The sequence below is a fragment of the Dermacentor albipictus genome, chromosome 5, assembly GCF_038994185.2.
Source record: "Dermacentor albipictus isolate Rhodes 1998 colony chromosome 5, USDA_Dalb.pri_finalv2, whole genome shotgun sequence".
Lineage (NCBI taxonomy): Eukaryota > Metazoa > Arthropoda > Arachnida > Ixodida > Ixodidae > Dermacentor > Dermacentor albipictus.
The window spans coordinates 35,555,458-35,579,404 of record NC_091825.1 but is presented as its reverse complement, the minus strand read 5'-3'; the positions used below and the strand labels follow the sequence as shown (position 1 = coordinate 35,579,404).

Genomic DNA, 23,947 nt, shown 5'->3' with positions numbered 1-23,947 from the left:
TTTAGGGCAAGAAAATATGGGGCTGTGGAAGTCTCCTAGCATTGCATAACAAGAATGCAGCAAGCTATCAGTAATTTAGGTGCATAAATATCAAGATATACAGTACAGTCTGCTCTTATTAAACGGAACACCAAATCAATATGCCAGCACTTGGTACAGCTGTATTCTATATATTGTCACGTAGTGGTAACGTTGAAGAACACAGTAGCACCACTGTGAACGACAAAACTAAATTTTATTGGGCGAACCTGTGCCCACAAAACAGGCTACACTTATAGCACAACGATAGCGGCGAACACAGTCGGCGATTGTCGAAAATCTGATCAGCGGGTCAAGCGTGTCGGCTTTTATAGAGTAGTCATCGAATTTTCCAGACTAATCGTCGGGACTCGCATGCCTTCCACAAAGTTCTACACCATTTGCGTTACGCGATGAAATCAGATAACACAAGGTTCAGCGACAACAGACAGCCGGGTAGAAGCATCGATAACTTTCCAGAAACGTCGGATACATGCAGGCGCGTCCCTCGCTGTGCGATTACAGTTGTTAAGCGGCGAAACGTGGTCGCCCGATAAAGATAAGTACATGTGTCAATACCCCCCTCTTAAAAAGCATCGACCCGTTGCTACATACTAGCGAAATAAAAACACCCGTAGCAAAGAAAACAACAAAAAATAAGGAATTTCGTCAGCGTCCGTAAAAGGGTTTAAGGCGCACCACGTGGACCACTTCAGATCGTGCGTGGCGCCGCTGTGAATGCGAAATGCCGTCTGGCACGACCTCATAGTCCAGAGCGCCAATACGTCGGATGACCTTGTAGGGTCCGAAATAGCGTCGGAGTAGTTTCTCACTGAGTCCTCGTCGGCGTATCGGGGTCCATACCCAAACATGGTCGCCGGGCTGGTACTCGACGAAGCGTCGTCGGAGGTTGTAGTGTCAGCTGTCGGTCCTCTGCTGGCTCTTGATTTGCAGGCGGGCGAGCTGTCGGGCTTCTTTGGCGCGCTGGAGATAGGTAGCGACGTCAACATTCTCGTCAGTGACGTGCGGCAGCATGGCGTCGAGCGTCGTGGTCGTGTTCCTGCCGTAGACCAGCTTGAACGGCGTGATCTGTGTTGTTTCTTGCACCGCCGTGTTGCAAGCAAATGTTACGTACGGCAGGACGGCATACCAGGTCTTGTGTTCGACGTCGACGTACATCGCTAGCATGTCAGCGAGGGTCTTATTCAGCCGCTCCGTAAGACCATTCGTCTGCGGATGGTAGGCCGTTGTCCTCCTGTGCCTTGTTTGACTGTATTTCAGTATGGCTTGGGTGAGCTCCGCTGTAAAAGCCGTTCCTCTGTCGGTGATGAGGACTTCTGGGGCGCCATGTCGCAGCAGGATGTTTTCAAAAAAGAATTTCGCCTCTTCGGCTGCGCTACCTTTCGGCAGTGCTTTAGTTTCAGCGAAGCGGGTGAGGTAGTCCGTCGCCACGACAATCCACTTATTTCTGGTTGTTGACGTCGGAAAGGGTCCCAGCAAGTCCATCCCGATCTGCTGGAATGGTCGGCAAGGAGGCTCGATTGGCTGTAGTAATCCGGCTGGCCTTGTCGGCGGTGTCTTGCGTCGCTGACAGTCTCGGCATGTTCTGACATAACGGGCGACGTCGGCGGTCAGGCGCGGCCATTAATACTTTTCTTGTATCCTCGATAGTGTCCAGGAAAATCCTAGGTGTCCAGCGGTCGGATCGTCATGTAGGGCGTGCAATACTTCTGGACGAAGCCCTGACGGGACAACAAGAAGGTAGTTGGCACGGACTGGTGAAAAGTTCTTCTTCACAAGTAGATTGTTTTGAAGCGTGAAGGAAGATAATCCGCGCTTAAATGCCCTGGGGACAACGTCGGTGTGCCCTTCCAAATATTCCATGAGGCCTTTTAGCTCCGGGTCTGCCCGTTGCTGTTCAGCGAAGTCTTCCGCGCTTATCATTCCAAGGAAGGCGTCGTCATCTTCGTCATCTTGTGGCGGCGGGTCAATGGGGGTGCGTGATAGGCAATCGGCATAGGAGTGTTTTTGTCCGGACTTGTAGGTTACAGTGATGTCGTATTCTTGTAGTCTGAGGCTCCACCACGCCAGTCGTCCTGAAGGGTCCTTTATACTCGCTAGCCAACACAACGCGTGATGGTCACTGATGACTTTGAATGGCCTGCCATAAAGGTAAGGGTGAAATTTAGCTGTAGCCCAAACAATGGTGAGGCATTCCTTTTCGCTCGTAGAATAATTGCCTTCCGCTTTGGCAGCGACCGGCTAGCGTAAGATATCACCTGTTCGACTCCGTTTTTCCTCTGGACTAGAACGGCACCGAGGCCTAGGCTACTGGCATCAGTATGGATTTCTGTATCGGCGTACTCTTCGAAGTGCGCAAGTACCGGCGGCGACTGCATGCGTCATTTGAGTTCTTCAAATGCGTCGGCCTGCGGCGTTTCCCACTTGAACTCAACATCACATTTAGTTAGACGTGTCAACGGCTCGGCGATGCGTGAAAAGTCCTTGACAAAGCGCCTGTAGTAGGCACACATGCCAAGGAATCTACGCACTGCCTTCTTGTCGGTGGGCTGCGGGAACTTTGCGATGGCAGCTGTTTTCTGGGGGTCGGGGCGTACTCCAGATTTACTGATGACGTGGCCTAGGAACAGAAGCTCATCGTAAGTGAAGCGGCATTTTTCTGGCTTCAGAGTGAGCCCTGATGACTTGATGGCCTCTAGTACTGTGGCAAGCCGCCTAAGGTGATCGTCGAAATTTCCGGCGAATACAACGACGTCATCCAAGTAAACGAGACAGGTCTGCCATTTCAATCCTGCTAAAACCGTGTCCATCACGCGCTGGAACGTTGCAGGCGCCGAGCACAGTCCAAATGGCATAACCTTGAACTCGTAGAGGCCATCTGGGGTGATGAAGGCGGTCTTTTCGCGATCTCTTTCATCAGCTTCTATTTGCCAATAGCCAGACTTGAGGTCCATCGAGGAGAAGTACTTAGCGTTGCAGAGCCGATCCAATGCGTCGTTTATCCGTGGAAGGGGGTATACGTCCTTCTTCGTGATCTTGTTCAGACGACGATAATCGACGCAGAAACGTAGGGTTCCGTCCTTTTTCTTTACCAGGACAACAGGGGATGCCCACGGGCTTTTCGACGGCTGGATGATGTCGTCGCGCAGCATTTCGTCGACTTGTTCTCTTATAGCTTCACATTCTCGCGTCGAAACTCGGTAAGGGCTTTGGCGGAGTGGTCGAGCGTACCCCTCGGTGATTATGCGATGCTTGGCGACTGGTGTTTGTCGAATCCTTGATGACGCCGAAAAGCAGCCTTTGTATCGTCGGAGCAGACTTCTGAGCTGCTCTTGCTTAATCACTGGGATACTTGGATTAATGTCGTAGTCTGGTTCGGGAACCATGGTCGTCGGGGTAGATGCGGCAGAATCCGAGAGGACAAACGCATTACTGGTTTCCAGAATTTCCTCGATGTACGCGATCGTCGTGCCCTTGTTGATGTGCTTGAACTCCTGGCTGAAGTTTGTCAGCAACACTTCAGTTTTCCCTCCGTGCAGTCGAGCGATCCCTCTTGCGACGCAAATTTCACAGTCTAGCAGTAGACGTTGGTAGCCTTCGATGACACTTTCTACGTCAGCGGGTATTTCGGTGCCGACCGAAATAACAATGCTGGAGCGAGGCGGGAGGCTCACTTGATCTTCGAGCACACTCAAGGCGTGGTGACTACGAGGGCTCTCGGGCGGTATTGCTTTGTCTTCCGACAGCATTATTGACTTCGACTTCAGGTCGATGATTGCGCTGTGTTGGTTCAGGAAGCCCATACCGAGAATGACGTCTCATGAACACTGTTGGAGGATAACGAAGGTGGCAGGGTAAGTCCGGTCATGAATGGTTATTTTTGCCGTGCAGATTCCAGTCGGCGTAATCAGGGGTCCTCCAGCGGTGCGAATTTGAGGGCCTTCCCATGCAGTCTTAACCTTCTTCAACTGGGCGGCGATGTGTCCACTCATGACGGAGTAATCAGCTCCTGTGTCCACTAAGGCGGTAACAGCGTGGCCGTCGAGAAGCACGTCGAGGTCGGTGGTTCTTTGTCTGGCGTTACAGTTAGGTCTCGGCGTCGGATCACGGCTGCGTCGTGTTGAACTGAAGCTGGAACGTCACGTCGTCAAGCCGTCTTTCGTCGGTGTAGTCTTGGCTTCCTGACTTCGTCGGAACGGCGGCGTGTCGTCATTAGGTCGTCGAGATGGTTTCTTCGTTGTCTTCGTCGGCGGCGAAGGATCTTCGTCAGTTCGACGAACAGCAACCGCACCTCCATCGGTTGCTGCCTTTAGTTTTCCGGATATGGGCTCGCAGAGCGGCCCCGGGCTGGGCCAGTGTATGGTCGGCACTGCGGCGACAGGTAGCGGCCTGGTGGCGGCGAACGGAATGGCTGTCGAGGGCTCCACTGAGTAGCGGCGAGGTAATTGGCGATTTCACGTGGGCGCTCCCCAAGCTGTGGACGCGGCGCGTTGACGGCGAACCCTCTCAGTCCCAAGTCGCGGTATGGGCATCGGCGGTACACATCGCCGGCTTCTCCGCAGTGATAGCAGAGCGGGCGGTGGTCGGGGGCTCGCCAAATGTCCGGCGGCGGCGGACGACGGAATTGCGGCGTTGCAGGACCCTGGCGCGGTCGCGCAGGGGGGCCTTGACGGCGGGCGACGGCGGCGGCGTAGGTCATTGCTTCCGGCTGCGGTGATTCTGGTTCCACCTCAGAAACTCCAAGGGATCGGTGCACCTCTTCTTTCATGATGTCGGCGATCGAGGCCACTTGAGGCTGTGACGAAGGCAAGACCTTGCGCAGTTCTTCGCGCACAATGGCCCTGATGGTCTCGCGCAGATCGTCCGTGGCCAGTGATTGAATTCCTGCGTAGTGGGTAGAGCTTGCACGGCGGTTGAATTGCCGGTTCCGCATTTCGAGTGTCTTCTCGATGCTGGTTGCCTCGCGAAGGAACTCTTCTACGATCTTCGGTGGGCTTCGTACCATTGCGCCGAAAAGTTCTTCCTTCACATCACGCATGAGAAGGCGGACTTTCTTCTCCTCGGACATATCCGGGTCAGCGTGGCGGAAGAGACGGTTGATTTCTTCCGTGAAGATGGCAACGTTCTCGTTCGGTAGCTGCACTCGGGCGTCCAGCATGGCTTCGGCCCTTTCCTTGCGCACGACGCTCGTAAAGGTGCGCAGGAAGCCGCTACGAAAGAGGTCCCATGTCATCAAGGTTGACTCCCGGTTCTCAAACCACGTTCTGGCGGCATCTTCTAAGGCAAAGTATACATGCCGCAGCTTGTCGTCGGAGTCCCAGTTGTTAAAACTCGCGATTCGCTCGTAGGTCTCCAGCCAGGATTCTGGTTCTTCAGTCGCTGCTCCATGGAAGGTCGGTGGGTCCCGAGGTTGTTGTAGGATAACGGGGGATGCTGGGGCAGCCATTGCGGTTGTTTTAACCACGTTCTTCTTTGTCGACTCAGGTAGAAGTCCGTGCTCTGGGGGCAGTCCTTGCAGTCTGCGGCTAGCACGCTGGTCTTGGGCGATGTTGGTTTTGTCCTTGGGCTTCGGGCTTGGATCGCGTCTTTGCGGGGGCGTTCGGTACATGAACGCACAAGCACCTCTACCAAATGTCACGTAGTGGTGACGTTGAAGAACACAGTAGCACCACTGTGAATGACAAAACTAAATTTTATTGGGTGAACCTGTGCCCACAAAACAGGCTACACTTATAGCACAACGATAGCGGCGAACACAGTCGGCGATCGTCGAAAATCTGATCAGCGGGTCAAGCGCGTCGGCTTTTATACAGTAGTCATCGAATTTTCCAGACTAATCGTAGGGACCCGCATGCCTTCCACAAAGTTCTACACCATTCGCGTTACGCGATGAAATCAGATAACACAAGGTTCGGCGACAACAGACAGCCGGGTAGAAGCATCGATAACTTTCCAGAAACGTTGGATACATGCAGGCGCGTCCCTCGCTGTGCGATTACAGTTGTTAAGCGGCGAAACGTGGTCGCCCGATAAAGATAAGTACACGTGTCAATATGAAGGTCTGGAAACAGTTTCTTTATCAAAAGAATTTCTGTGGATATAACCAAGTACTTTTTTCCTCTGAAACTGATGAATTAGTGACATTCTGTCATACTGAATACCAGTAAGGCTCTCAGTTTAACACTAGACCTTTGTTTTGTGGTAATAATTTACTTATTGCATAGACAGTATTGCGTTCGAGTTTTTCTCCAAAATACAGGAGCGCTGTCCCAACTTGATGGCAGATGGGTTATCGTAAGGCCAGTCCGCACAACAGACAATAGGAGTACGCATCACGTGACTTGATCGGCACTCCTCGCGTAGCTGGCACCGACAGTAAAGAGCAGGTGCCATCCACACCATTCCATTGTCAGGTTCAGAGTGATTTGGTACCTGTCAAAGATTATGAAATTTGGAAGGTCATAGAAAGCTCACACTATGCTCCTCCACCTCCCCCTCCCTTTTCGTTCATCCCCTCTCCGCACAAATGCATGCGAGCACAGCAGGTCATGACACTTTCGCGCCTGCTGCTGTGTAAATTGAAAACTATTCTTGTGTTCGGTTGCTCGAAGCTACAAGAAGAGACCAACGTGTGTCTAAGAACGGTGTCGGGAACGAGAGGCCGCCATAAGGTGTGTCGCGAAGATGATGGCCGTGAACAGTGGTGTCGCCATCTCTTGCACTCGCTTTCTTTTGTAGGGCGGTTTGTCAGCATTCTGAGTGTCGGGCAGCTACTGCAAATAAATCTGCATTGTTTTGGCACCAAACTGTCACTTTAGTTGCCAACGCCCGATGAAGCAATGACGTTTAGGCCTAATGGCCTAGGCAGTGTGGCCACAACGAAAACTCGCCACCGGTTGACGGGGTAACAGGCTGCAAGCCTGCCACAGAATGCTTGCCGCTCTTCAGTGACCAGTCCAGAGATCACGCATGGGAGTCAGATTGGCGGCTGTTAAAGCGGTGCAAACTTCGTCACCACATATCCAACACAACCTGCATACGTGCTTTTGCACTTTACAAAATACATGCTGCTTTTGCTGCCATTCCCTCTGTCCGCTTCGCATTACCATTTCAAACGGTCCATTTGACCTAAACAAAACCTTGTACTGACAGAGGCGGCCTCGGCTTTCCCGATGCTGTTCCGCGAATTGTGACGATTGGGCGCTGTGTGTGCGATCCCTGCGTCGGGCCGACATCGAGGAGTGTTCACAATGACAAAGTTCGCTGATGCGTCAGCTGCGGCGTCCCATCCCCGGTGCACGTGGCGCTCTTTTTGCGTCAAAAATGAACTGAACCGCTTGCTTGGGGGCATCGAGTACGAGGGGCTTTGCAGGGCACGTGACATGTGGCACTGCATGGGTTCTATGCTGAATATATTGAATATTTGAAAAATGTGGCAAGATACTCGATAACTTAATTATTTAGACGTCGACTATTCGATTCTACTTGATGATATTCGAGTATTCGCACGCACCTGCAAGAAATCATTTGTTATGCCATCACAGCTGCTCTCTGTGGCCATACGTCTTTCTGGTGTGATCAAAAACATGCAATTGCTTTGTTGCATCGATCGCCCGGTTGCATGGCAGACCCCTTGGTCCGTCCACTGATGCTCTGCAAAACTCCAGACTATGCTGGATAGCAAAATGCTTCACATGACATTGATTTGCACAGTGTGTGGTATCTGCATAACTTTTGTTCTTCAGTTATCAAACCCTTCTTCTCATCAGATTTTCTCCTCAGACTGCATGTACTTGTCACACTTACCCTCCCTTGTCTTTCTTCTTATTCCAGGCCATTTCCTACAGTCCGGCAACACTATCCCGACTTCACCACTCGCGACATTCATCGAAACTACGTCGACTGCGTCCGCTGGCTGGGGAACTTTGTCCTGTCCAAGGTATAGATGTTATCAGCAGTAGCGGCAGCATGAGCTTCATTACTGTTGTTGACGCATACGAACTTGACAAAGAATCCAATATGTATGCGTTAGGAGTAGCTGTGATAACAAGGTGAGCACAAAAGAAAAAAGAAAAGCTCGGAATATGGCCACCCATGATGCAGGGTGTCCCAGCGATTATGCACTAAGTCTTAAAGAAAGCAAAACCTTCTGTACGGATGAAATCAACTGAATGTCGTTATCAGCAACTTGAAGAAACATCCGGTATTCCTTGTTATTCATAATTACATAGTTTGTAATGATCAATGAACTAATTTTAGACTTATTACACTTACAGTGGCGGTCAACAGTCAACACTAGTTTAAAACACATTCAAAAACATTAGTTTAAATTGTTTGCGTGCACTGTTCCCAGCATGACCACCTTTCCGGCATTTAAAAGAAAGCTCACAAAATAATAAGAGATGTCTACCCCACGGCCCCACCTGCAAGCAGCAGCAGCTGCTCTCAAATGTGATGCAAAGGAACTAAATGCTCCTCGATGCCTCTTAAGTTGCATTGCTTGACAGGGTGTTTATCTTGGTATGGCTACAAAATTCCTCGTAACGGTAAGCCACATGTCTGAGTGCATGGCCATTTTTGACAGCAGTAACCAGACTGCCAAACTCAAGTTATCAAAAATCACAGTGTAAGCTGTCGATCTGTCATAAACTTATAAATATGTCAAATTTGTGAGTGAAACAGTGCATTGCATGGGCAATATTAGTTCACTGAATGTTTTGAGATCAGCACTTCTGCAGTGTGCGAGCAGGAAAGCTGACGGGCTTTTGTGAAGATTTTTCTGGTGCTTCTTTCCAATGTGCAAAGAGCATTCTAAGAGACAGCACACTGCTAACAAGTGAAATGGATGTTTTCAATAGTGTTTTGAAACATAGTGTCTTCATATTTGTTGTAACTATTATAATCAACCCTTTAAGTGCCGTGGACAAGCCTTACTAAGTTGCAATATTTTTTGTACTAAGTGCCATAGATGAGTCTGTCTCGTCCACATTTTTGGGCACTCTTTCGAAGGATCCTATTTCGCTGCTAGGTGGCCTACAGATTCCGTTTGTCTATGTTCGCCCGGCAGAAATATTAAAAATGCCTGCTGCCAGTCGCATGTTCAGTTCAGTTCAGTTGTTTATTTTTCACCACACACACACACACACACACACACACGCACACACGCACACACAAAAGAAGTACACAAGGTGAAAAAATGGTGACCGGAAAAAAAGCTGCATTATAGCAGCTTGACGGAGCTCCGGCCACCATGAACAAGCAACAAACAGGCGCGAGCACTGCATCACAATAAAAGTGTGGTGATACCCACAGCAATTAGGAGGGTAGCAAACTAGACTCAGTCTGGTTAAGCTCCCTGCCTTTCCTTCTTCCCTTCCCTTCTCTCTCACGCTACAATATGCAAAATATGATACAGTGAAACCTCGTTAAACCGTAGTCGGCTGGAGCTCGAAAAAAGTATGTGCTAAACAGTAGTACTGCTTAACTGAAATAGCATGAGATCGCCCACTTATGTGTCCAAAACAGAACTCGGAGTGCAATGAAAGAGAAAAAAGACGTGCAGTATTTATTCACTTCACGCTACACAAGTGTTATTTTCATTTGATGCCGTGGCGGCCTAACAGCTACGACCGTGTCCTCAAACTTACTGAAGCTGCTAGCCAGCTTTTCGGCCAGCCCCCTCTTCTCAGCAAACACTCGCATGGCAGATTCCTCGTTGGCGTTGCATATTTTCCATGCCCGGGCAGGGTAGTGTTGCAGAAGTAGCAGGCGCCTATTTCATTGCAGGGTGCTGTTCTTGTCACGACGATTGCATTCATGAGGCTAATGTATCGTGCAGCTTCTGCCACTGTCAGGCCTGACTCGCCCGAGCTGTCGCTTTTCGTGTCATCCTCATCACTGTCACTAGGCGACACTTTGGCAACAACAGAAGCAACGATGGCGAAAAGTCGAACCTCGTAGCTGACATCTCTTCGCGGTCGCAGCAGCGCTGCCGAGCAACTTCTTCGTATTTCAAATTGCACACACCGTAGTCAACAGTAGAGCCATGTCGCGTGCCAGCGCCGACTTTTTCGTGTCACGTTCGATAGCACGAACAATGTCTAATTTTTCTTCTATGCTGAGCACCCGGCGTCTTTCTTTTTAATTCGAGCTTCGATAATAACGCAAGTCCTTGCTTGCACGACGCCACAACGTTCTCTGGCACAGCGCCGAAGTGATGTTGATGTTTATGTGACTTCACACACAAATGCACAAGACGCTTGAAGGCCATTGTGATCTCTGAGGCTTGTTGTTCTGCTGTGCCACCCGATGAAGATGACGTACTACCGTGTTTGCCCAACAAAAAGTGGAAACACTACCTGTTAACCGATATGTACGTAGTAAGCTGGTACAGTTTATGCGGATACAAAACACATTATGTTCAATGGCTGCTGAGTCGGGGCTTTGACTTTACTGCTTTTAAAATGAAACTACTGTTTAAGCGAGTATGTTTTAATGAGGTTTTACTGTATCTTGGAAGGCAGATCCCAGAAACTGGGTGGGATAGCATGAATACTAAAATGCCATGTCAAAAAGAAAATATAAACACCATATGTTCACTGATCGGAAAACAAACTAAAGTGGGCATTATAAAAGCAGATAAAAACTGTGATAACACAGCAGTGTATTGTTTGTCACAGCTAAAATAAATTTCATTTAAATGTACATGTATGCAGGAAATATTAAAAGCAATCAGATCATAAATTCAGGACATCGTTCATAGGTGTAGAGTTAGAAAAAAAAAACACAGGCAACTTGTATACATTCGAAAATGAATGAAAGTGGTACACTATAGTATTTGCTGCCTTGAGGGACATGTTTTCTCAATAAACTTTTATTAAAAACCAGCATTCAAAGGAATAGTTCCAATGTATTCTTATTACTTACGGTTAAAGGATATATGTGTTGTTTAGGAAGCTCGTTCAATATGTTGTGTAAAGTATGGCATAATATCTGGCGCCAATATTCTGTTATGTAAGAAAAGGTGAAGCATGCAGACAGGACACAAGAGACGAGAGAAGTGGACAACACGAACGCCGAAGGATTCATTATGCAGGAAACGCAAAAAGCAAAAAGTCCACTTCTCGTCTCCAGTATTCTGTGCGTGTGAATGGAATGTGCCAAGGAATTTGACATCGATTGGAGTATGGCGAGACCTTTTTTTGTGACAGAGCTAATTCTTAAAATGCCGCTAAATTACTATCTTGTACTGAATTTTTATAATTCCGGGTTAGTTTATGATAATATAGTTGAAATGCTCCGACTATCCTATTTTTTCTTTAAGTAGTTTGCATTATAGGGAACATCTTCTATTGCCCGAACTGCCTTTTTTTTGCAAAACCGTAAGTTTGTTTAAATACATTGTTGTTGTGTTTTCCCATATTATCGTGCAATAACTGAGTTGAGAATAGAATAGGAAATTCTATAAAATTTGTTTAATTTTAAAAGGGAGGAAGTACCAATGTCTGCTTGTAATTCCAACAGATTTCCAAGCTTTAGAGCAGATTGCGTCAACATGATCGTTCCGGGACATATGTTCCGTAAATACTACCACTAGCATTCTAACCGACCTTTCAAGCTATTGTATATAGGCCCAGAACAATTGTGTTTGGTACGGTTATGGGTGTATTTCAAGTCCGATATAAGACACACTTTGTTTTGGATTCATTTAGCAGAAGGCTATTCCTTTCAGACCAATTCTTTAGTTCTTGACAGAGTACACCTTCTTGTTCTGTTATGTTAGTTAAATGCTTCCCACGAACAAACACTGTGCAATCATCGGCATAAATGACAAAGTTGCTTTTGGTATTTATGTTAACAATATCATTTATGTAATAAAAGAAGAGAATGGGGCCAAGGATGCTGCCCTGTGGCGCTCCTGTAGTAACTGGTCTAACGTTAGATTTCCATACATTAATGTCACTAAATTACTTACATTATTTTAAGTACGATTGGATAAGTTCAAGTATACTTCCTCGAAACCCGTATTGTTCTAATTTAGAGAGCAGTAGAGTGTGATTAACGCAATCAGAAGGCTTTGCTAATGTCTAGGTATATTGCTGAAGTCATCATTCTTTCTTTGATGTTATTTAAAATCGTCTCCTTTTGTACCAGTAATGCAGATTCTGTTGAATTAACGTTCGGTCGCATGTGCAGACAACGTAACTATGCCATTTTCTACTGTGTTTCAGCACGTGATCATTCTCTGTGATTCGCTTGCATCTGCCTCAGTGTTTGTTTAGCACTGGCTTATACCTGTAGTCAGGTGTTGTTGTGCACAGCATGCAAAATCGTGCGCCGTGCGAAACAAGACAAATGCAACAGCTTGTGCATGAAAATGTCAGCGGAAGTGCGCTGCACAGAAAAAAAAAGCACAAGGAAAAAAAAGAAGGAAGTGAGGCCCATGATGCTATCAAGCTATCCGCCTCCAGCTTCAGTATGAGAGAATGCAGGGAAAGAATTTCGCATGCACAGTGGAGAGAGTGACTATGCTGGCGATGATGCTCACCTCCTGAAGTCATGGGTTCAGGACACTGACATGTTTCTATCTCGGCTATTGATGAGTCAATAAAAAAATATTCTTGCAGTAGAAAGCTCCCTAGAGGGCATGTAATGACTTCCAGCATATAACCAAAATTTGCTATGTAGTCTGACGAGCGGTCCTTTAAGGAAGCCTGCAAAATATTGAAAAAAGAACAACACGTGTCTGTGCTCATGCGCTATTCTATTGCAGCACTCAGCCATTTTTCAAAAGAGCAAAGCGTGGTTGATTGCATGTTTTTAGTATACTTATTTGCCTCTGCTGTGTTGAACATATTAATGTTTGTGATGGTGAAATGAAGATCAGTTTGTAGACAGTGCTGACGTGCGTGCATTGCTCATGTTTTTCGCTCGCATCTGGGGAACGTTACAGGTGCCACCCACTGTGCATCATGTTTTGAGATTATGGTGCTAATAGTTATAGTGCTTCTTTATGATGCTGCACCGTGCGAGGCCTTGTGCAAGCTGTCCTCATTTGTTTTGCAGTCATGCGAGAACTGCATTGTGTGCTGGAAGCCTGGCCTGTTGGAGCAGCTGGATGTTCGGCACACAGACACCAACGTGACAGTACTGCACCGATTCGAGTATCGCGAGTGCAACATCTGGTTCATGCGCTTCTCCATGGACTTTGAGCAGAAGGCGAGTGTTGCTGCTTGAGTTTTTCTTACAGTTGAACTCATTCATGTTCTTTATGAAGCTTACTCATCATTTTATTTTATTTCCCTCTCTCCCTCTTGCAGATTCTTGCACTGGGTAACCAGGTAGGCAAGACGTACGTCTGGGACATTGATGTGGACGACCCCACAACTTGCAGGTTGGTTATTATAGACAGTTTTAGCTTAGTGTCACTTATGGTCTGCTTCTGTAATATTTCATGTACTCGGGCACTGCAGAGAATTGCGTTCATGTTTTTCAGCAGAAGGGCAAGGGCACTTTTATACCTTTCATTGCCAACGTGAGCTTTGTGTGCATGCGCGTTAGTGTTCTTGCTAAGTGGCCATGTGCAAATTGTTAGGAGACACGGGCCTGAGCAGAGCTTGCGGTAAACACCAAGCTAAATGTGTCTAGGTATCATCTGCCTGCAGTCTTTTCAATGGGCTAAGCATTTTCAGTGTACTATGGTGAAGTGAGGTGATCGTGGGCACAGTTACCATATTCACCCGAATGTAACGTGCACCGTTTTTTCACAGAAGGTGGGTCCGAAAATTGCCTGCACGTTAAAATCAGATATGAAGCCAAAACCGCGTTTGCAGTGTTTGGCAACAGCCTACAGTCAGAGCTGTCAGACGCAGCATCATTGCCATCACAAAATGCCAATAGGGCACAATTTTGTGATGGTTGCTGTCAATTCATTTTGGGCCAATGTGCACATTTAATCAGAAGGACCCTACTCCTTGCCACAACCACTGTGGATGGAACCATGGCGGCTATCGATGGGATTACTAATGCTTCTGGGGGAACACAGGCAATGTGGTGTCATGCGCAATGTATGCACAAGAATAAAGGCAATAATAAAGGCATGAAGCAATCCTGTCGTTCCTGTACGGTGATGATTATGGTGATGCGGACTTCACCTCTACCATTTGGTTGTATGCTAGCCCTGCTTTTGCTCTTCTGCATTTCATCTTTGCAGTACTCTGTTTTCGTCGTGCTCCAACAATTGTCCGAATGAACCTGTGTGCAGCCAAATATGCCTGAATGAATTTGATCCCGTTAAATAATGCATGCGCCTACCGGGACCAGAGCACGAGCCTGAATTATAGGATTTTCCGAATTAACAGAGTTTTTCTGTAGCCAAACTCTTCTAGAAAGCTATTTGCTTGATTAAGCCTTTGAGGGCAAATTTTTTTCTCCAGATGCGACCCCACCAGGGTTGACTTCATTAGAGCAGATTTAAAATCTTCAGAGTGACCTGTGTGTGAACGCTCACCAGACGACTCGATGGTTGTGTGCCTGTCAAAAAAAAAAAGAAAAAAAGTCAGAAACTTGCAGTAATCCTTCGCCCTATTTCCAACAAAGGGCAATCAGGTTTCGCGAGTCTAAAGAAAAAGAATGCAGACGTGGTAACATTGTTCATGTATACCAACGCCTCCCTGTGAGCAGATGTAATCACACCCCTGTGGGCAATAAATGAGTCAGCATCTAGCTCACTGATCTCTTTGGGAAATGAGAAATCAGATAGACACCAGTTTTTGCGAACGCAGTGAACAGAAACAGCCTGCAAGACGAAACTAAAATTCCACTACGTGTGAGTGTGAGCAGTCACCGACGCACCGGCACAAAGAAGCCGTGGAATTAAAGCCAAAAGTGTACACGGCATTAAAAAAAAAAAATCTTGTATCCACACAAGGTGGCAGCATTTACTGGGAAACGGAGAGTTGGAAAATGTGCCCGTTTTTTAAACGTACAGACGGCATCGTAAATATGCGGCATCGACTGTTTGGGACTTGTTCATGGCACCGTACATTTACATGTTTGACCCTCGAAGGGTTAAAAGAATGATGCACTTGATGGCACATATTTGGAAAAGTGAGAACATTTAAGTCGCATTTATTATTTCATTGCATAATTCTGTAGAGAATGCAGCCACAAAACTTTCAATGCCCAAATTAATTCTAGAAAAACACTCATTTCCAAATTTTTTTAGTTGTCATAACTTTTTCTGTCATTCTGCTTCTGAACATGTATTACTTATTGCTTTCTGATTAGAAATAAAGCAAAAATTAAAAAAAGGTGCTCTCGAGGGCAGCTCTTCTTAAATGCCGAGCGTAACTCGTCTTTGACAGTGGGATCAGCACACCATTGGGCTGAACTAGCGTCTCGTCATTGGCAATATTGGTACAACCTCCAATGACAAGCACAACTCGGGATTGAGGGTTGAAAAGTTAAACAGCACATTTGTAACGGTATCAAAGGTGGCTTTATATATGCGCCGACATGTCATATCTGTGTTGTCTCCAGTGGCAGAGTGGTACTGCCATGCTCCTGTTTCGCCGGAGCTTTCTACCCCTGCCGCCACATGGGGAGAGGTTGGCAGGAGAAGAGAAGGGCTGTCCTTGCTGAGCGCTCCACCGCAGTATCTGAACCTTTAGATGCCACAAAGCTCACACACAACAGCAAGCGTGTCTCAAAGAGCTACTAGTTGACGCTCAGCCATGAATGTGCCTCGCTACTCGGTACCAGAACCTTTGTATCAAAAGTCCGATCACCGACCGGTTACGAGTGGCCAAGCATGAAAACGGGCGAAGGAGGCAAAGAAAGATATTCGCGTTGTTAAGATATGCTTTAGAACTGGGTAAATCCAGTGATAATTTATTGTGAGGTTAATTTTACACCAGGTTCATGTATGCTCCTTCGCCATGTAGAGTCCTGGCTTTTGGAAAAATGTTCACTCTGCCAAACAGCAGGCCGGAAATCAGTATTTTGTGCAGGAGACAACATTTCTTCAACGCATCCACTGACTGCTCCCTAGCACTACCAAGGCAGGTGCTGCAATTTATGGGGTCACCACTGGGGACAGGTGCATTCACATGTATCAGTCGAGTTCCAGGCTCCCAGCCAGCCTCCAGTTTCAAGAGTGAAATTATGAAATTGTTGGTCCATGTACTTCATTTCATACACGGCAGGCAACATTATGAAGGCTAGAGGGACTCTTTCACTGCTTGCATTCATAACCAAAAAATTGTGTGTCACATATGAAAGATTAGGCATGCGTGACGTAATTCAATGCAAAATTAAATCCTATGCTTTTATGTTCCAATATTTGACATATCTGTTACATCAAAGGCATGGTTGATCTGATCTTATTATCACAAAACAAGCAGAGTGACACGTTTATACGACCAGTGGTCACAGTGCATCACTTGTGCTTGTGATTAAAACGTAGTACGCCCCTTCATGTAAACTTTTGTCCATAAGTTTTAGTTGTAATATATATGAAGTCACTATTCTGTAGAAAGCGTCGCAGATCGGAAACATCTGCACTGCGAAACACCCGGAGTGAGACTCCTGTAGAAGCACTATTTACGCAGTGTTGCCTGCTTTGTAGGAAACACAGTATTGACGTGTATTGGTTGGAACCTTCTGCTGGGTTCAAGTTGGCCAGTGTAAAATTAATAGGTATTTGAAGAAACTGACCACAAATGCAAACTCGTATTCATTGCGTAGTTTCATCCCACTTTTAAGAGCATGCCAGCTTCTCCTTTCATAAAGATCGACAAGTGAAGTGGCGTTATTTTATCTTGCCGCGTTTGTTAGTCGTCGTCCACCTGGTGGTTACACTGTGCACCCTGCTTTTCAGGAGCACAGTGCTGACTCATCCCAAGTGCACAAGTCCCGTCCGGCAGACGAACCTCAACCGGGATGGCAGCATCCTGCTTTGCATTTGTGACGACGCCACCATCTGGCGGTGGGACCGTGTCACCCGCTGACCATTCCACTGCACCCTATTTATACAGCCGCCAGAGCCTGGCGCGGATAGACCGAGCGAATGTCACGAAAATGTGCTGGCTGGCTAGCTAATTCATTTCGTGTGTGGCCTGCAGCTTACACAGACTGTTGAACGTTAGTATAAATGTGAGGCACCAGGTGTACGTGGTTCTCCCATGTGAACCACTGGCTCATTTAGGCTTTTTTCCTATGCAAAGCTGGCACATTGCAGAGAATGCATGTCTAGGTGCATTACTTGCATGTTTTGTTCGGAATAAACCAGAAGGACGTGTTGTCTGTGGCAAGGCCAAGAAGAAAGAACAGCAGAGACCAGGGATTTACTTTTTTTTTCCGACTCTGGACATGTTTACAGTGACAGCAGCATTCACCATTAGTGAAGACCACCATCATGTTCTTTTCTTTATTACTTCAGAAATAAATATGTTGTGGACTAAATGGACACCGTAAAAAAGACGGACAGCAATGGAGCGCTCCTTGTTCTGAAGATTACTAGCCAGCCCAACACCACATCATTTTGTAATTGTTTTTATTTGTTGGCTTTTCCCTCAACTACGGAAGAATGGTCAAAAAGCCAGCATTTGTAGGGTTGTTGGCTGGGGAACTGTAGTAGAAGAATGTAACCATTTAAATTTTTAAACAAGGAAAACCAAAGGATTTCAAACAAAGAAACATTTAATAATGTTTAAGTGATGATTATAAATTGTGACATTGGAGAAATGAAAGTGTTGTTTACATAAATAATATGCGACCCCATATTTTTTTTTTTTAATGTATGCAACTTCCTTTCTGTAGGCTATATTAATGCATGTTATGAAATTTGAATTGCATGCACAGATTTTAGCCAATCTCAGACTCCGCATATGTAAGTAGACAAGTTTTATTTAGTTAAAATCTGTCATTTAATGCAACCTTATGCTTACAGCTGTTTAGCAAAGCTTTTTATTTTCCATTTCCATTTTTGTCTGTCCTCATTATAAGTGACAGATACTTTCTGACCCATTCTGGGGGACGAAACGGGCAAGTCAAGCCCCCAGGGATAATGGTATTAAACTGAGTGCGTAGTAAAACTGCGTCTGTGTGTAAAATACCGTGTTTACTCGTGTAACGAATGCACCCCCTTACTTTTCCAATCAAAAAGCAAGCTTTTCTTTTCCTCACATAATTATCGCACCCAAAACTTGTTGCCGTAATGTAGAAGACACACGATACGATCCGGTGCCCGATTATTCTTTATTAGAACATAAAACATACAATCAAACATTTTATTAGCCCGCCAAAGCAATGATGCTTTTAAGTGCTCTGGCCTGAATGACACTGTCTTGTGCTCTCAGGACAGAGGAAACAATAGGGAGAGATAAAAAAAATTAAGAGTACAATAGCAAAATTAAATTTCTTATATGAGCCACAAACAGTAACCTGCAGTTCGTGAAAAATGCACCAGAGCTGAGGCGTTTTGCCATGCTGTAGCACTGGATTAGATGCCTGCGTGTGCCAGGTGTCCGACCTGGTGCTATGGCAAGGCAAAACAGCTCTGATCTGGCTGCTGTTCTGCTGCATTTTGTACAATGTATTCTACTTTTTAAAGGTGGCTGCAAAGAAACATAACTTGCTCCAAATTTTACCATGATAATGAACGCACTTCCAACTTTGCGCAAACTTTTCTGGAAGAAAGGGGTGATCATTATGCTAGTAAATACAGTTGTATGAGCATGAATGAAGTAGCCGGTTACTCAGAAGAGTCGTGCATACCTAATGCTCTTACTTACGCAACAGTCAGTAAACATTTACATGTTGCGTTCATATCATCGCTTGTTTATACAGGGTGTCCCAGCTATCGTGCATCGCATTTTGAACAAAGGCGTGCCATTCTATGTGACGATAACGAAGTGCATATTGTTCACAGTCAAGTAGAGCAGCCGCCAGTAATTTCTTTATGATGTTTTCAGTTTATTAATTCCAGTTAGCTATTTTCTTAATTCCTGCTCTGAATGGTATGGTCAATGAAAATTTTGTGGAAAATTGAAAGAAACTTGAAAACGCATGTTTTGCGCCAGGTACTGTTGGCCCATTTATTTTTTCTGGCTAATAAAAGCAGCAAAAAATGGAAATTATCACGTGACTAACCAGTCCTCCTCATCATTATCGTCAGGCTCTACTATGTCCACTGCAGGATGAAGGCCTCTCCCTGCAATCTCCAATTACCCCTCTCCTGCACCAACCAACTCCTATTAGCGCACGCGAATTTTCTAATTTCATCGCTCCACGAGTCTTCTGCCATCCTCAACTGCACTTTCCTTCTCTTGGTACCCATTCTGTAACCCTAATGGTCTAATGGTTATCTAACCTGCGCATTACACAACCTGCCCAGCTCCATTTCTTTCTCTTAATGTCAATTAGAATATCGGCTATATCCGTTTGCTCTCTGATCCAAACCACTCTCTTTCTGTCTCTTAACATTATGCCTAGCATTCTTCGTTCCATCGCTCTTTGCGGGGTCCTTAACTTGTTCTCAAGCTTGTTTGTCAGTCTTCAAGTTTCTGTCCCATATGTCAGCACCGGTAAAATGCACTGATTGTACTCTTTCCTTTTCAATGATAATGGTAAGCTTCCAGTTAGGATATGAAAATGTCTGCTGTATGAGTTCCAGTCCATTTTTATACTTCTGTGAATTTCCTTCTCATGGTCAGGGTTCCCTGAGATTAATGGATCTTTGTAGACATACTCCTTTCCAGACTCTAGGGTCTGACTGGTGATCCTGAACTGTTGCTCCCTTGCCTGGCTATTGATCATTATTTTTGTCTTCTGGATATTAATCTTGAACCCCACTCCTGCACACTCTTTGTTAAGGTCCTCAATCATTTGTTGTAACTCATCCCTTTCTTTGTAGGTATCTTCCTACTTGTGTAGAATCAAGGTAGCTGTGGAATCTTTGTAGGTATTTTCAAAGATATTTATGTAAGTGGTCTGTACTCCTTGATTATGTAATACACCTATGACTGCTGGTGTCTCTACTGAATCGAATGCCTTTTCGTAATCTACGAAAGCCATATAGAGAGACGCTGATTGTACTCTGCGGATTTCTCGATGACCTGATTATTTACATGGATGCAATCCATTGTAGAGTATCCCTTCCTGAAGCCAGCCTTTTCCCTTGGTTGGTTAAAGCCCAGTGTTGCCCTTATTCTATTGCAAATTATCATGGTGAATATTTCATATAATACTGGGAGTAACCTAATCTGCCTAGAATATTTCAATTCTTTAATGTCTTCTTTTTTGTGGATCAGTTTAATGTTTGAATTCTTATAGTTTTCTGGGATCCTTAAAGTCGACAGACACTTTGTACTGAGAGCCGCCAGTTTTTCAAGCATTATGTCTCCTCCATCTTTGATTAAATCAACTGTTATTCCATTCTCTACTGCCGCTTTTTCCCGTTTCATGCCTTGCAAGGCCCTTCTGACCTCATCGCTAGTTATAGGAGGAGTGTTACTGCAACCTGTTCATTACTGCTTCGATTGGAGGTATCCTGACCCCTCTGGGTACTGTACAGGTGAGTAAAGAATTCTTCCGCTGCTTTTACTATACCTTCGAGATTGCTGATGATATTACCCTGCTTATCTTTCAGTGCATACATCTTGGTTTGACCTATGCCAAGCTTTCTCCCCATTGATTTCTGGCTGCTTCCATCTTTTATGGCTTCTTCAGTCTTTCTCACATTATAATTTAAAGTATTCCTTATTTTCGCCTTGTTGATCTTATCTCTTAAGTTGGACACTTTCATTCCTTGTCGTTTCTTTATAAGGTCCTTTGTTACTTGGGAGAGCTTGCCTACTGGTTGCCTTGGTGCATTGCCTCCCACTTCAATTGCTGCCTCTGAAGCCGATCTAGTTACAGTTTCATTCATTAACTCTATGTCATCACTATCTCTCTGTTCTAAGGCTGCATATTTGTTTGCAAGTACCAGCCTGAATTTGTCTGCTTTTACCCTTACTGCGTCAAGGTTGAACTGTTTCTTCTTGACCAATTTTGTTCTTTCTCTCTTCGAATTGACGTGAATCCTAGCCTTCACTAAACTGTGATCACTGCACTTTATCCTACCTAACACTTCTACATCCTGCACTATGCTGGGATCAGCAGAAAGTATGAAATCAATTTCATACTTCCTGAAAAAGTTGTTCAATATTCGTAGCTTATGCATCTCTCGTCTAGCGTTCCTAGAATCAACACTATAGTTTCCAATTGCTTGTTCACTAGCACGCTTTTTCCCCACTTTTGCATTGAAGTTGCCCCTTACTACAGTATACTGAGTTTGTACTTTTCTCATCGCTAATTCGACATCTTCATAAAACTGATCTACTTCATCATCGTGACTGGATGTTGGAGCATAGGCTTGTACTACCTTTAATCTATACCTCTTATTGAGCCTAATTATGACTACTGCTACCCTCTCGTTGATGCTGTAGAATTCTTCAATGTTGCCTGCTATGTCTTTATGGATTAGGAATCCTACGCCGTATTGCTTCTTATCTGGGAGACCTCTATAGCAGAGGACATGGCCGTTATTCAGTAATATGTAAGCCTCCCTAGTTCTTCTAATCTCACTAAGGCCAATGTCCACCTGTCCACCCACATCAAAAAGAAGTGTCCTCAAACATGCTCCACAGGAATTAGTGAGTGCGCTCTACCACGACGCGTCAACCACCAGTGATAGGGACTTTGTTTATGAACACCAAGGCACCGTGTGTTGTGGGTGGGGCACGCCAGAAAAGGCACCAGCTCTGCCACCAATTCCTGTGGAGCTTGTTTGGGGGTGCTGCTTTCTGATGCGGTTGAACGGTTAGTCACGTGATATCTTGTCATTTTCTGCAGGAATTCTTTATCAGATGGAAAAAATAAATGCGCAAGAATTACCTAGCTGAAACCATGCCAACTTAAGTTTTCTTTCAATTTCCTACAAGTTCTTCATGGACAGCATGCCATTCAGAGCAGTTATAAACAAAAAATAGCCAATTGCGATTATTAAATTGAATGGCTTTAACAACAAATTTAGTGGTGGCTGCTCTACTCAACTGCAAAACAATATGCACTTGGTTATCTTTGTGTAAAATGGCCTGTGTTTCTTTAAAAATGTTATGCATGATAGCCGAGATATACTGTGACTGCATATACTTTGCATCATGCGTGAGCATTGAATAAAAATCTGCAGATATTTGACGTCAAAGCACCACAGCAAGCTTCATATAGTTTGCAACACTGGCGCTAGTGTGTTCGTCTTTGAACTAAAAGGTTGCAGTTTCGCTCGAAAAGGTGAAGCATTGGTAGAAATAGCAATGTATCGGACAGCTACACCAAGTAAGGTTCATAGTTTCATTAGCTGTATAAAGTGCAGAAAGGACTCGTTCACTAATTAACAAGCACGGTCTCGCGCACCAGCACACATGAACAAATCCGACTTGATGACCTCAAACACTCGCTGTCGCAACGCTAGCATGAAGAATGCCAGCCTCAGTGAGCGAACACTTCGGGCTGCCTCGTTTCCATGCGTCTGACACTTGAGGTTACACGATCTCCAACAAAAGTCTTGAGGGTGTGCCTCGGCCTACCAAAAACACATCAAGTGTAGGAACCCTTGCAGAAAGCAGAAGCCTATCGGTTCCAGTGCTTCTGCAGCAGGAGTTGCTTAGAGTACACATGCGCTTTGCCACCAGAGTGCCGGATCGTCCACTTGCTTCAGGCAGCAATGCTGCGGTGCAGAGCTTGCTCCTGCTGAATTATCAAAGCCCTTCTATGTCGACGGAACCACTGTGAAAAATTCCTTTGTCGTCTATTGTCACTTTCGTGCGTGGGTTCAAGAGCAAGAGAAATACTCGTAATCCAGCGCTGACATACTTTGTTCTAGAGCATGTTAACACCAGCTACAGGGCTCATCGTCATGTTTACACTGATGGCTCCGTTACATCTACACCATGTGCCATTGGTGTGTGGATTCCGTCTGCAAGTGTTACCATTTCTGCCACTCGGTCACCGCACTTCAGCTACAGTAACTAAACTAGCTGCAGTGCGGGCCGCTTTCATTTACATTATCGACCAGGTATACGAGTCTTGGGCAATTTTCACTGATTCAAGAGCAGCCCTGCAATCCCTAAAGTTGCCAAGCACGCAGGAACTCGTAATGGACATCAGATGGCTATGTAAATAAAGCCTGCAAACTGCATCACAGCATTGTGCTGCAGTGGTTACCAGCCCACTGCAGAATACAAGACAACGTCCAGGCTGACTGTGCTGCCAAAGCTGGACATGACACTTCAAGAGAAATGGTCCACATAACTTTCTCGAGAAAAGGCGTGTTGACGCTGATATCTGCACGTGCTTGGCATCTCCAGCGATCCCTCTGGACAGATTCCAGCTACCAGTATGGACCCCTATACAAAATAGATCCATCATGTGACTTTCACATGCCACGAGGCCTCAACAGACAAGACCAAGCATGCCTTCACTGTATAGGACTGAACGTGGCCTACACAGATTACTTCAAGTGTAAGATTCAACTCACGGACTCGCCAATGTGCTGTGGATGTAACATCCCTGAAAACCTGCAACACGTTCTGTGCAACTGCTGCCACTACATGTCGGAGAGTTTTTGAAGGCGGCGCTGCACCTTCAACGGGACTCGTGCTTGGCATTACAGCACCTTCTCGGCCCGTGGCAAAGCACCACCTGTGCGTTATGTGCCATGAAAGTGCTGCTGATGTTCTGGCGTGCCACGAGCCTTAACGAAACTTTGTAAATATCTCTATAGTGTATGTATGTACATATGTGTGTGACTACGTGCTGTTAAGTGTTTATCACTGTATATATCACCGAGCACCTGGAGTAGCATGTC

The 23,947-nt window shown here is 45.7% G+C and overlaps 1 protein-coding gene across 2 annotated transcripts in view; it reads left to right on the top strand.

Moving 5' to 3' along the window:
- The window catches only part of LOC135908099 (polycomb protein eed-like), a 59,331-nt gene extending 41,829 nt beyond the window's left edge, over positions 1-17,502 (top strand). For both annotated transcript variants that reach the window (XM_065439851.1, XM_065439852.1), the window contains exons 9-12: positions 7,873-7,978; positions 13,105-13,257; positions 13,359-13,432; positions 16,919-17,502. In XM_065439851.1, the coding sequence (XP_065295923.1) occupies positions 7,873-7,978; positions 13,105-13,257; positions 13,359-13,432; positions 16,919-17,048 (463 nt within the window). In that variant the 3' untranslated portion in view covers positions 17,049-17,502. The remainder of the gene's footprint in view (positions 1-7,872; positions 7,979-13,104; positions 13,258-13,358; positions 13,433-16,918) is intronic.
- The last annotated feature ends 6,445 nt before the right edge of the window (positions 17,503-23,947 follow it).